We start from the raw sequence: 14442 nt of genomic DNA, 5'->3' as shown, positions 1-14442 counted from the left end.
AACAAAGAAGCACTATCACAAACTTTCACAGAAAATGCAACTTTACTACCTTGTCTTAGAAAATATTCCCATAGTAAACGTGCAAAAATTCACTGAATAAAAAGTTCCATCTCCATTTCAGAGTTTTTCCATCTTTCTGTCACCGAAAACTACACTGAATAGTAAAAACAAGGATAATAATCCTAGAATTTTGTCACTAAAGAATTACTTAGGTACCTCTAACGTTTTGCTAAAAATAAAATTTACTTTATTTGCTTTCTGACATAATATTATTGTATTTGCAAAGTGTTAATTTGATCAGGTTTTATCGCTATTATTTAATTATATCAATATACTGAAGGTAACTTGTAATGCGATATATTCTGGACTTTTTGTATTCCAATAATTGGGTACATATAAAGATGGCAGCCAAAATTCAGATATACTATTAGCTCAAAAATATTTTTTAGCTGAGATGACGTCCTAACTATCCCCCATTCTTATTGTAAATTAAACACCTATGTAAAATCTATGAATATTATAACAAAACCAATAATACACATTAGCAAAATAATTATAAGGATTTTGATTGGCAATATTTGATTATAAATTAGACTCAAACTAAAATTATTTTAGATACTGTTAAGTAGAATGCTACAATTAGCTATGTATCTATGCGTATTTTGATATTTTGAATGAATAATATTTTTAAACTCAATACTCATTACGATATAGCAAAGTATTTACGCTGAAAATATATTGCTTTTGAATTTAAAGTTAAACCCACACGATTTTGTAATTTATAAATGATACATAGTAATGATGAATATATTTATGAAATTAACAGTTTCTTTGAATATAAAATTCTGTTGAAATATTAAAATGAATCATAATCAGTGCAAACTATACTTTGTCAGTCAAATGTACATGTTTTCTTTGAACTAAAACTACAATATGTAGACAGTATTTGTTAGTTTTTACAATTCAATTAAACCCTGCCTAATCCAAGCCATAGTAGATAATAAACAAAAAAATATTCTTTTGTCTATAAAATATTTTTTATCGATTATGGTTTGGTTAGACAGGACTAAATGAATTTAAAAAAAAGTAACCAACACCATCTGTAATATTATGTATTCCTAATTCAACAATACAAAATACGTATGACTGACAAAGTTTAGTGTGCATTATTTATGTTGACTATTAATAACCTACATCCACTCTCGCCACTGCCGATGGAAAATGGACTGCAGTTAATTGAAACAATATTTTAAGTCCCATTTAATTTATTTAAAGCTTTTTTCATATAAAAAAAAATATTTAACGTATCTAAAATATTTTTTTACAATGGAAACGACGATATACAAAAAAATGTATGTCATATTTTCGTAGAAACCAAATAATTCATAGAACAATTATTGTAATGCTTCAATAATTAATTATTGAACTAGCTATCCGAATAATTTTATTTATCAAAAAGATAAATTAAATAATTACATCCGTTTAGCATTATATTATATTGTATTGTAATATGGTATACATTTTACAGTTCACAGTTTACTCGTCATAGGGAGTTTATATTTTATTCAAACTTTTTCCTTTGCAGTTCGTCGCCATTAATAAAGAATGAAAAAGATACTTCTTTCAAAGGATGAAATGCATATCAAAAGAATATTGCAACCGAAAAGAAGTGCAACGAATATAAAAGATTTTTCTTCTTCAGTATTTTGCTCACTTTGACGGTATTCTTGAAAATAAATACCGATATTAGTTACTTGTTTAAAGAATACTCTCTCTGATAAAGTACCACTCGCAAATAAATTAAAAATATTCATTCAGTTATGCATCTACATTAAAATGAATATAATTAAATTAATAATTAATAATAATATTGAACAAACATAACTTGAAAACATCTCAGATATATATTATACCAACCAGAAAAATCATATTTAAAAAAATACGATGTTCGACGGGATTTGAACCCGTATAACTACTGGTATCGCGCCAACTGTGCATTAAAAAAATATATCAAATTGCGCTATTATTGACTGTGTATTAAATCAAGAAATAATAATAACCTTAATAATTACTAACCGATGCCTGGCTCTCGCCAAATATTTTAGTTATACCGTCTACTTGAACTTACTAATAATTGTTAATAAACTATTTCTTTTATTCAACAAATAATTCACAAGATTTTGTGAATGTAATATTCCATAATATTGAACGTACATAACGTGAAAATACCTCAGATACCCACTAGAAAAAATCATATTTGAAAAAAAATTATTATTAGAATCTCGTTGTCTTATATTTATAAATAGTCCTCTCCCACTCAGAGTCTATATTTGGATACTTATTTTTCTGATTCAAAGAATTATATAATGTTCTGTGACATTGACCAATAATATTACAGTACACAAACAAACCCATTAGTAAAAAAAATAAACAAAATCTACCAATATAAATAATCCACATGCTTTAGAGATGATTTGGATCGGCTTTGAAATTATGAGTAAACGAATCTTTGGTAAAAATTATTTAACTATGTAAATTAAATACGATGTATTTTATTTTGTTTGTCACTAAAAATTGAGAGCTGATTAAAGTGATATATTAATTATTATATAAAACTATTAAACGGTTATTATTTGTCCAGCTACACTATATAGAGATATATTTATATTTTAATACATGGTTATTAAATTTAATTAACGGTATACAGATATCATGTGACAAAAAAACGAATGAGTTTATTAAAAAAACAGAAGGTATATTATGTTCAACTGGGTTCGACAAAAATTCGAAAGATACAGGTATTATATATGCAAAGGTCGATCAAAAAACAAACACATAAAAACTGACGTATAAATTTTGTAGGTACTACATAATATTATAATAATGCATAAAACTTAATGTGTTGTACAATATTCTTTTTTTTTCGACCATGTCCGATCTTAATAGAATCATTATTATGGGCCTCTACAGAGTGGAGGTTTGTATTAACAAATTTTGTTTTTACGAGTAATGGATGTCAGCCACTTACTCAACCTATTAGGTCTACACTCTAATTCGTACAAAAATTGAAAAACAATATGTGTACTTGCCAGACCCAGGATTTAAACCTGGGACCCACGACGCTATAGGCAAACGCTTAACGGCCCACATGCCCAACGTAGGTCAAAATGGAGATTTTATGGTATTTTCAAAGCACTAGACTGAACATTCCTTAAACGTTGTAAGTAATCTAATTATATAATTTTGAAGCCTTATTATCTTCTATATTTATTTTAAACATTTGATGGCTGCATAAAGTATTTTTATTAGATAAAATTGTATTCTTTTAAACCTCTCGATCTAATATTTTAGAATAATACAGTCATATTTCAGTACATCCATGTGCAGCGGTGTTCCGATTTTTTAGATGTATTAATTTTTAAACGCATTGACAAACCATTAGTAAAATTTATGTTGACATTATTATAGTGAAATATTTATGATAAAAAATATATTTATAATCTCTGTGAACCCAAATTTGACAAGAATTAGACATTTTATTATTCAAAAATGGGGAAGATTATCACATTTGAAGATAATTCTAAAGATATTTATTATAAGCTATGTCTTTGACCATTCAAATGTAATAAAACATTCTACGAATATTGATTATTTTATAATAATTATTGACGTAAGAATAAGGTAGTATTTTTTTGAAATACGCTATTTCTATTGGCTTTCCCAGTGGTTAGGCTACAACATACGGCCGTAGCCATAAATTGATAAACTATAACTGAAGTAGGGAGTAAGATCATGTTAACGCGCGTGTTTGAACATGTACCTAACCGAAAAAAATGATTTTACTTAAAATACTTTATGCAGTCATCAAATTTGTATAGGATAATAAGGCTTAAAAATTATATAAATCGATTATCTACAACGTTTAAGGAATGTTCAGGCTAATGCTTTGAAAATACCATACAATCTCCAGTTTGAACTTCGTTGGGCATGTGGGCCCTTAAAGGCACGGCCCTCGTGGGTGTTACAATATAACATACCAAATTATAAAAATGAATCTTATAATTTTGAAATTCATATTTTTGTTAGTAATAACTAATAATACAAACGTTGAACAAGATATTATATTTTATGGGCGCTCTGACAGTTATAGTACCTACCTACTTATAGATTTATAATGAAAAAAAACTAAGCAAATGCTTTTAAAATAATTCAAATGAAAAATAATATAATATTATTCTATCTACATAATTCAAAAAAATGGCTTATAATTTAAATTGAATTTTCAATCTAAAAACACCAAACTTGTAAAGCTAATGGTTTTTTTTACCTAATCGCTTATATTGAGCAAATGAATATTTTGTATTATTGGAAAAAGCTTCAAAGTGTTTTCAGAAATATGATATTTTTTCTCGTTTCAAAGTGTCCAAAACATATTCATGACTGAGGAATAAATACTAAACGCTTATTGGAAGGGCCTGATCAATAAATTTAATGCTGGAATTGTGTTATAATGATACGACGTCTAGACGTCTTCTCCGACTCCGTGATTTGATCAAGGGAAGTGGGGGAAGAAATTATGGGGGGGATTGCTGAGCCTCAGGGTGGGGGTGGCAATATGGCGCAGCTATTCAAGGATAACATAACTTTTCGTTTAGCGTTAATATCCCTCTTATTCTCTGTTTCTCATTTTGTTTGTGTTTATCTTCGTGTATTTCCTATTTACGCATTAAAGTAACGGATCGTTAAAATATATTTGAAGATGATATGAAGTAATGGCAATAAGCTAACTTATGTATGAACAAAGTATAAATAAAGTGATTTAGATGCTTTTATGGAATAAAGCTTTTCGAACTAAACTACCTACTTAGTATTTTGATAGCAAGTTGTTAAACCCTGACGGCTAAAATTATTCAACATGGAAACATGTTTTGCCTACTGATTCTCTGAATGCTGGTTGTCCAAATTTGAAGAAAAATAAAATAACATAAACTGCGGGGCGCGGGTTTACACGTCATTCCCGAAGCGCTGTTTGCGGCTGGCTGGAGTCTCTCGCGGCCGCGCAGCATGTATCCATGCTTTAAATAAATAAGTTATGTTAGCAGGACTTTATTGTTGTGTTAGCAGTTGTGTTAGCAGGACTGGTTGTGATGTCAAAATAATATGAGTTCTACACGTACTATAGAAAAGTGCTTTTAAAGGTATAATGCAAAAATACTGCGAAATAAACCAAATTATATGAAATAAGATATGAGAGAAAGTGGATAAGAGGATGGGTAGATAACGTTACAACGCAGATGTGCGCTTGTGCTGACGACATAGTAATTACAAGCAGATCCAAACAGAGGATGATCAACCATGGTGGCACTATGGAAATAAAAGCAGAAAACGCTGGGCTGCAAATAAACCAATCAAAACCTTAGTATAAAGTCAGCACACGCGATCATGTACCACTGTAGAATATAGACATAGCGTCGTTGTAGGATTGGTTTCCCGAATAGACCAAATGTTCAGGAGACGAAAAACAAATTTCATAATCCTATATTTAAATACATGGAGATATTTAAATTGTTATTTTTACAGCACATGAATGATGTATTCATTGCCATTACAAAGTAATTTAAAGAAAGGGATGGTTCTAGTCCAATTAGATACAAAAAAACATTCTTCATTAAAAGTTCGATTTCGACAAAAACGGATATTCGGGAAACCAATGCTATAGCAACGATAGGACAACATGCATATTATGAAGGGGTGGACAAGTTCACGTATCTCAGATCCAGCCTAAATACCCAAAATAAGACAGCAGAGGAGATAAAAATCCGCCTTATCTCCGGAAATAAATGCTGGCATGCCTGCAAGCGACTGGTGGGGTCGAAAATTCTAGGCCGAAGAAGTAAAATTCTAATATATAAAACAATTATAAGGCCAGCGGTCACTTATGGCTGTAAGACTTGGCGCTTAACTCAAAACGGGGAAAACAAATTAGCTGTTTTCGAGCGCAAAATACTCCGAAAAATCTTTGGACCCACGTTGGAAAATGGGAACTACAGAATAAAAAACCACGAGTTGTAAGAGCTGATTGAACAGCAAACAATCATAAGATACTGTAAGTCCCAAAGACTATATGGGCGAGACATGTGAAGAGAATGCCTGAAGTTAGAGCGCCAAGCATCATGACGAAGTGGCTACCCCAACGGAAGAGACCCAGAGGCTGCCCCAGAAGGAGATGGGTTAACGCCGTATAAGTGGACTGGCTTCATATAGGAAGACGTGGTAACTGGAGAAGTGTGGCGAAAGACCTGAGTGAGTGGAGAGCAGTTATGGAAGAGGCCAAATCCCACCCCGGGATGTAGCGTCGTGGAAGAAGAAGAAAAGAAAGTAGATAAGAATACTTGAGGTGGTAGAAGCCAACCATTGTAAACGGTAAAGGACCGGATATGTTTTTGTTAGTTTGTAAAATACAGTAGTTGTGTTTAACATACACTAAATAATGACTATTAATAAATAATGACAATCACATTGGTGATATTACACGGCCGGATAACACGAAAGTATATTAATCTATAAATTTACACGTACAGTTTTATAATGGAACTTAATAATTTCATATTTTAAGGTAGGGCCAAGCGTCTCGTAACGTCTTCATATTATTTGAAGCTCTGTTTGATGACTGTATACTGACGTTTCCGTCTTGTTATTGTCTATGCTCTACACAAAAGCATAGACAATGATATATAAGTTATAGAGTTGGGTAAATTCTTTGCAAGTTGATAAAGACTTGGTGAAAGCTTCATTCAGAAGCAGTGAATTGATATCGGCTAATGATGATGATAATTATTATACTGTCCAAATTATGTTGATGAATTAGTATGATTGATTGACTTATAAAAATAAATAGAAATTAATGATACTAATCAATGACTAATTTAGTGAAGCTTTTTATAATAATAACAGGTAAGTGATTACGGAATAGCAGAGATTAAACGATTATTTAATCCAATAGCATTTGTTTATTTTTAAAAGCTATTTTTGCAAACTCTTGTTTAAAAATATTCATTGTTTTGATTTCCGTTTGGCATTCAAAAAGCTTAGCAATAATCAAAAATTCTCTCAGTGAAATGTCACCGCCCCAAAAGGCGAAATAAAAATTGAAACCTTTCCCATGTTGCAGCCGACTTCATCCCCGTGAAAGATAATAGACTGGGCGAGAATGAAAAACAGTCGATGTGTTTGTTGTTGTGCCCCCATGCCCACGAATGATGATAATAGATGGTCTAGTAAGGTTCTTCGCGAACAAATTATCGCCGCAAGTATACACCACATGCCACTTTGAGGAAAACCATACTGAAAATATTTTTGCTACTTATGATAGCGTATGTGGCTTTTAAATCAAACAATATTTTAAAAAAATCAGCTACTAAGATTAATCATTTTTTGTGCATTAATGTGAAATGTGATAACACAAACATCATATTTTTTTAGGATGGAAATATCTACAAACCCCATTTAAAAATTGTTATAATTTCTTATTAGAATATTTTTTTAATTTTAATTATTATGAATCAGCATAAATATAAAAATGATTTAATGATTAAACCCAGAAAAGGTTAACTGATTCTATAATATAATACATTAGTGATCCGAATGTTTAATAATAAAAATATAATACTAAAACTTGACAAGTGAATATGTAAATCAGTGAATATAAGTATTTGATTTTTATGAGCCTTGTAGTTTCTCAGCCATGTGTTATCAAAATAATACAAAACCTTTTATTAATCTATCTGAACAAAGATTTCTGTAATTAATATCTGCGTTATTATTAATAAAATAATATGTTTTTAATATTATAATATAATATTTATAATATTTTAATCATTTCAAAAATTTGTAATTAACCTGTTTGATTTTCATCTTAGTATTGATAGAAATTATTTATAGAATTTTATAAATTTAATTATTTTTTATTTGTTAGGTGTTAGTAAAGTTTACGTTCTTTATTGAAAACACAATAATTTTGAACAACATCATGAATATATTATATGAGATGTGGACTCAGTTATAATTCGGGCAGTGAGATTTTCTCAGTTCCATACAATAACTTATTTTTGTAGTGCTTTTAGTAAAATAGTCTTTTACAATGTATTAAAGTTTTTTTCTTTAAATTGTAGTGCCGTTTATTTATGTGGTGATGACCATCTCTTGCAATCGTCTCAAAAGTACAATTACTCAACAAAAATGTTCAGAACCATTAAATAACCACCAAGTAAATACAGGAAAGTATATTACATTTTCCCAATTAATTATTATTGAGATAAAAATACGCAATATTTAAATATTATGTAGAAGTTTTTATAAAATATTCATAAAGAAAGACATATAGGTAGATACATATCCTAAAAATAAAAATAAACTTGAAAATACGAAAATTTTTCATTTTCGATATTAATATAGTAAGTGGGCTCTTAAAACATTGCGATTGTTATAAATTATGTTTATCTGCCATTCATTAAACATATATATATTTTTAAATAATAGATATCCAAGTATGTTTCTGATGTATTACGTTATAATATAACATAATATACATTTAAATAGTACACAATATCGACAAAATACAACCATAATATTAGAAAAAAACTTAAATATCTTAATTATATATTCTATTAAATTTAAAATATTTTATAGCCACACAAAAGTTATGAGATTATCTGTAATGCGAATTGTTTGAATATGAGTGAGAAAGAATTTTCTGACACGATAATAAATGACGAAAGCTTTGCGACTTACGCGCTAGTGAAGGCCTAAAGTGTATGGCGCGCTCGAAGCTCTGGATGGCTTCTTCATACTGTCTCCTTCCTTGTAGCAAGACGCCTCTGTTGAAAAAGAAATAAATATATATTAATCAGAGGGTACAGGGGCAACAAAAATATTATATAATATTAATATTTTATTAGTATTGTCAGAACTGGCACAAATTTAGGATATATTTTTAATAATATACCGTAGAAAAATTTTGATTAAATTGCATTGAACAAATAAATTATTAAATTTATTTATAAAAAAAAGTAATTATGATTTTTTAATTTGTTATATTATACTATCTATATATTTTTTTTAATTGTTTTTTAGTAGAGTAGATAATATAATGCTTCATATCTTTGCACCTTGGTGGATGAAAATGGTGTAATAATATATTCTAAAAATATTTTTTTTACATATCTATTTATTTATTACTTAATATATTTATACAAGTAAATATAATTTCATATAATTTTATGCGAAGTAATCAGGTAAAGAGTCATTCATATCAGTATAAATAGTAAAGAGTGCAAAAAAAGTTATAAAACTCTAAACAAAACAAAACTCTTCACGGAGTAGAATTATTTTTAATATATAAGTAATATGTTTTATTTTTAATATAATTGTATTGAATACATTTTATTTATCAACTATGGTAAAACATTTTTATTATTAGGTATATACATAATTTTTTTTTAATTAAATTTCCCTAGTAAAATACCAAAAAGAATCTGAACAAATTGTGACTTAAAATTGATGTGAAAAAATAGTTTTTGTTTAACTAAGAGTTAAATGATCAACTACTATATGTACTGATTTATGTATCATTTAAAAATACCCCTGTCTATATTTATCGTAAAAATAAATGAAATGTATAGTTGCTGCAAAAATTTAAAATGAATTCCTATAACTTGTAATAATACGATTTAATATTTGGGTATAATATGGTAAAGCTGTAACACTGAATATAATTACTAAAATGTAAAGCGAATTGTAACAATTAATAGGTAATGTCATAAATTAATATTAATTCTTACCGAATTATAAGTTGTTGATTTTTTAAATTACGGATGTAAAATATTATAATAATTTATTCACATTTTAGGCAAAGTTGTAGTTAATAATATGTGAATAACTGTAGTAAATACAATTGAAGAAAATAAAAGAAAGCATTTAAAGTTGTTTTAAATATTTTCTAATCATTGGTGTATTGAAGTTGAATGTGAAACTATCTAAGAAAGCTCTCTCAAATAGAACCTTATTGCATACTTATCAATACAATTGCTGTGTTTTCACCTTTTGCATTCATTAACGTAAATATGGGAGAATAATAATTTCATCGAATCAAAAATTCTCTCCTTTTAAAATATTCATACAACATATTTCAAAACAAAAAAAAAACTCTGTTCTGAAATGTAAAATTCCAACAGAACAAAAGCTCTAGCTGGCGGAAGGGATGAATAATAAATCAAACAAGAACAAATAATCAAAAATTCAAATAAACAGGAAATGCATGAGTCGACGTTTTATATTTGTGGAATGCTTCACACAAAAGAAGCGGTGACTTATTGACATCCCGTGTTTTAATAGTAATGGTAATATTATTATAATCTATCAAGTTGTAATAATATTATTTATTGGTTTGGACAGAAAGTGATGGTAAAAAAACACCGTTAAAACTACTGACTTTTCTGATTGAATTCTCAGGATTCTCAGGAAATTGCCAGTAGAAATGTTATATGGATTACCATGGAAGAATTTATTTCATAAAAAATTAATCATTTTTGAATACAAAATATTTTTCTTACACCTACATATTAAAGTATTTCATTATCTTAAACGATGATCGGTCGGTGTGCAAGCAATGTGTAGTACTATTAATTAATGAATATTAAAACTATCGTACCTGCATGCACTTATAGCATTTTTTTTACTAAACCATTATCATCATGAGTCAACAATTTAAGTATAGAGTACTCTAGAGTGAGCCTTATAAATACAATAATTATAGTGTTGCAGTTTAGTGATTTTGGGATGGAATGAAAAAACAGGTAGCCAAATAATATTAATCATTTGTAAGTAAGTGTAGGTATAGAAAAATGACAGCACTATTTATAACCTGCAACCTTTGTCTGTGGCAGTTAAGTCTTCTGTAATATTAAATAGGTATAATGTATGTAATGTTTGTGATTGTTTATCTTAATAAACTTAATATTTATCGTATGTTTATTTTTTATAATTTACGCGGTTTGTCCTTTCAAATGCTAAATTTATTTTGTATTTTTTATTTCTTGAATAATTCAAATTATTTAAGAATGTTACATTTTTTATATGTATGCTAATGTTATTAATCATTATATTACAGAATTAAAAAGATCTCAGTAACATATATATAAATATTATTATATTAGAAACCAATATGGATGCAGGGTGAAACTTGAACCATATGACTCATAGGAGTCCTGCCAAAATGTTCAAACGGTAGAGCATGCAGGCTTTTTTTAATGTATACGTTTTTGAGATATTCCAAATTATGTGAAAGTTTTGGTTCCAGTACAAGTCAATTGCCATGTTTCCTATTCGAAATAGTCACGTATATACTAAATAAAAAGAATAAATATATATTTGTGGCCGGCTACTAGAAAAGTACTACCAAAGCGATCTACCCGAAGCAGGTCTTGCATAGCGGGAGGTACGAGATTTTACGATGAACCGAAGGAAGTGGCGCGACCTTGTATTTATCTTATTCTCCAATAAGAGGTCGTAACAGGGTAAAGTAAGTAAGTAATGGCAAGTTTAAGCGACTATTTTCACAGTAGCTACAGCTTAAATAATAATTCATGGAATTTACTATTTGGATAGGTATAGGTATGATAGCTCACGTATGGCTGCGAGACGTGGACTTTCAACACGAGAGATGTTCAAAGGCTAACAGTTGCACAGCGAGGCATGGAGAGGTGTATGTTGGGCATCACGCGAAAGGTCCGTAAGAGAAACGAATGGGTTAGGAAGCAGATAGGAGTACGCGATGTAATAGACGTTGCCAAACAGCTAAAATGGAGATAGGCATAGCACATTTTTCACCAAAAGGATGGCCGCTGGACAAATGCCGTCATCCAGTGGTACCCAAGGGGCACAAAACCGCCACAGGGTCGCCCTAAAAGCCGCTGGATTGACGAACTGGTAAAGTTAGGCGGAAATACATGGCAGCAAACGACACAAGACCGATAGAGATGCAAGAAGCTTGGAGAGGCCTTCATCCATCAGCGGATTGACCCCAGTTGATGATGATGATGATAGGTATACACATTACAAATAATATTATGAAATAAATAATTGGTACTAAAGTTTGCTCTATCACTCATTTCAGGCCAACTTTGCTGTAAGCAGGACCAAAGTAAAATTGTATTGAAATACATTCGGGCGTGTTTGGCGTCGACGCCCACTTTGGCAATGTTTTGTTATTCATTATTCAAAAAGTAGATTCTCCCATAATTGATATCCTAAAGTGGGGATGTTCGACGGCTATAATTATAAGACAACATTTTGTTGTTAAACAAATAATATTAACGATGCTTCAAAAATCCTACACACAGATACAGACGTTGGAAAATTTAATACGAAATATTAGCAATATTAATTAGACAAGCTTTAATTAATTAGAAAAAAATACGTTTGACTTTGTAAAGTGGCTATGTTACTCCAATATACTAATGTACTAAAATATACAACTATTTTAATATTATTAGGTAAGTTGTAATTTATAATTTACATATTAAAGTATTTGCTTTTTATTATATTTATTTGTCTTCTTACCGGTTTAAAATAGTCACATTACATATAAATATGCCTATTTAGAAATTACAATATAGAATTTTAATACTCCCTTACCCGTTTTAATCGCATTTGTCTCAACTTAGCTCTATTATGTTTACCATACAATTAGGATGTTATTAACCAAAAACTAACTGTGATGTAAATGTAAATATAATATGTAAATAAAATTTAAATAACTGAAATGTAATAAATCTAACTGAATTCAGTTTTGTACTATTTTTGGAAGCCCTGTATTGTACTTCGGCTTATTTAGGCACTATGTGCAATATGCTATATAAACAATAATTTACTGTATTCGTTGTCAGCGTGTAATTGCCATTGGTGAGTGCACATCGTGTCTGAAGATGCCGAAAGACGAAACCCTGGTTGCAAAAATTGACTCAAATAGAATAGTACAGAGTTCAAATCAATTAGAATTCAAATTCTATCAAGTACCCTCAGTGGATAGTATTATTTAAATCAAAAAAAACCTTTATTGATATCGTATCAATTGTTGGTTGGTTAGTATATCTAGAATAGTTTAATATAATAATTGAATTTTATTATCTACCTACACGAATCTTTTAAATTCATTAAAACATCACAAGTTTTGAAATTTATTTCATCATAGGTATGTACATCCCTATTTTACCACGTTTTTATTAGCTCGTATTCTTGTTTGTCCAGTACTAATTTTTTCTTGTGTGTCCAGTACATTTTTCTCTTGTTTGTCCAAGATTTGTATTGAACAATTGAAGATTTTTAACTAACTTCCCGACTAGCTAGACATTTGAAACTTTTAAAATATATCAGAACACGACGACAATGAATTCTTTTAATACTTTTAGCCATTTTTAAGCAGAATTGAATTCATTTTCAGTTAATTCTGTTTTGTATGGAAAGTTATTATTGTTAGTTGCTAAGTGGGTCCTAGCAACTAAATTATTAATATATACGTGCGTTACTATGGAAATCAATATGAAATATCAAAATGAAATTTCAGTATTCTATAATTATTTATTCAATATTTCTATTAAGTACAAAAAAAAGTATTTATTAATACATAGAATTTTCAAGTTTATATGATTCAATAGAACATTTAAAAACGTGGTAGATAAAAAGTTCTTTTCATCTTGTAATTACTTTTAATTCAATAGGTAGGAACCGTATTATCAGCAGTATAATTTTTTTATGTTTGCATTATTGAACAAAAAAAATGATTTTGTGTTGTCCATCTTACTGTCTTGCAAATTTTATAAAAAGCGCTGGATCTTGTTTGAGCTTATTTTATAATACTATATTCTGTAATGCATCTTATACGTCTTTTTTACTTAAACAAATGTCTGTATTAAAATATTATATGTAATAACCTCATAATCACTAAATTACGGAGGTGTTTAACAGCTGGCACAATAACTTATAATCTTATTGAAAATTAACTTTTAATATAGGTTGATACGATTTATTATACTGAGTAGGTATGAATATAAAAAAACTGTTTCTTATTATTTTCAGAATCTTTATGACCTATTTATTAAATGTTTAGGTATATAACATTCAGTATATTAAATTTAATCGTATAGTAATCGAGAATAAAGAAATGTCACATTTTTACTTTACTATTAAAACTTATTTGAACAGTCTTTGATGCCCGCAAGGAATGTTCGCTCAATTTACTACATGTTATACTTTATTTCTTATCCTACAAGCCACTTCCCTTTTACCCCATTGCACGTCCACTGCCTGGTCTACCCTTCGAAAAAATATCATTGCTTTATTACGGACAACAAAAAAACTTGCCCCTTAATATCGGGCGGCCAAAGC

At 29.1% G+C, this 14442-nt stretch overlaps 1 protein-coding gene across 1 annotated transcript in view; it reads right to left on the bottom strand.

The window, feature by feature from the left end:
• Positions 1–14442, bottom strand: part of LOC147078328 (protein O-mannosyl-transferase Tmtc2-like) — a 556500-nt gene that overhangs the window by 57014 nt on the left and 485044 nt on the right. The window contains exon 6 of the mRNA XM_085958718.1: positions 8791–8876. Within this exon, the coding sequence (XP_085814844.1) occupies positions 8791–8876 (86 nt within the window). The remainder of the gene's footprint in view (positions 1–8790; positions 8877–14442) is intronic.

This window comes from Rhyacophila brunnea, unplaced genomic scaffold, assembly GCF_057557595.1.
Source record: "Rhyacophila brunnea isolate RB1 unplaced genomic scaffold, BYU_Rbru_1.0 scaffold_11, whole genome shotgun sequence".
Classification (NCBI taxonomy): Eukaryota; Metazoa; Arthropoda; class Insecta; order Trichoptera; family Rhyacophilidae; genus Rhyacophila; species Rhyacophila brunnea.
This window is presented reverse-complemented; position numbering and strand designations above follow the sequence as displayed.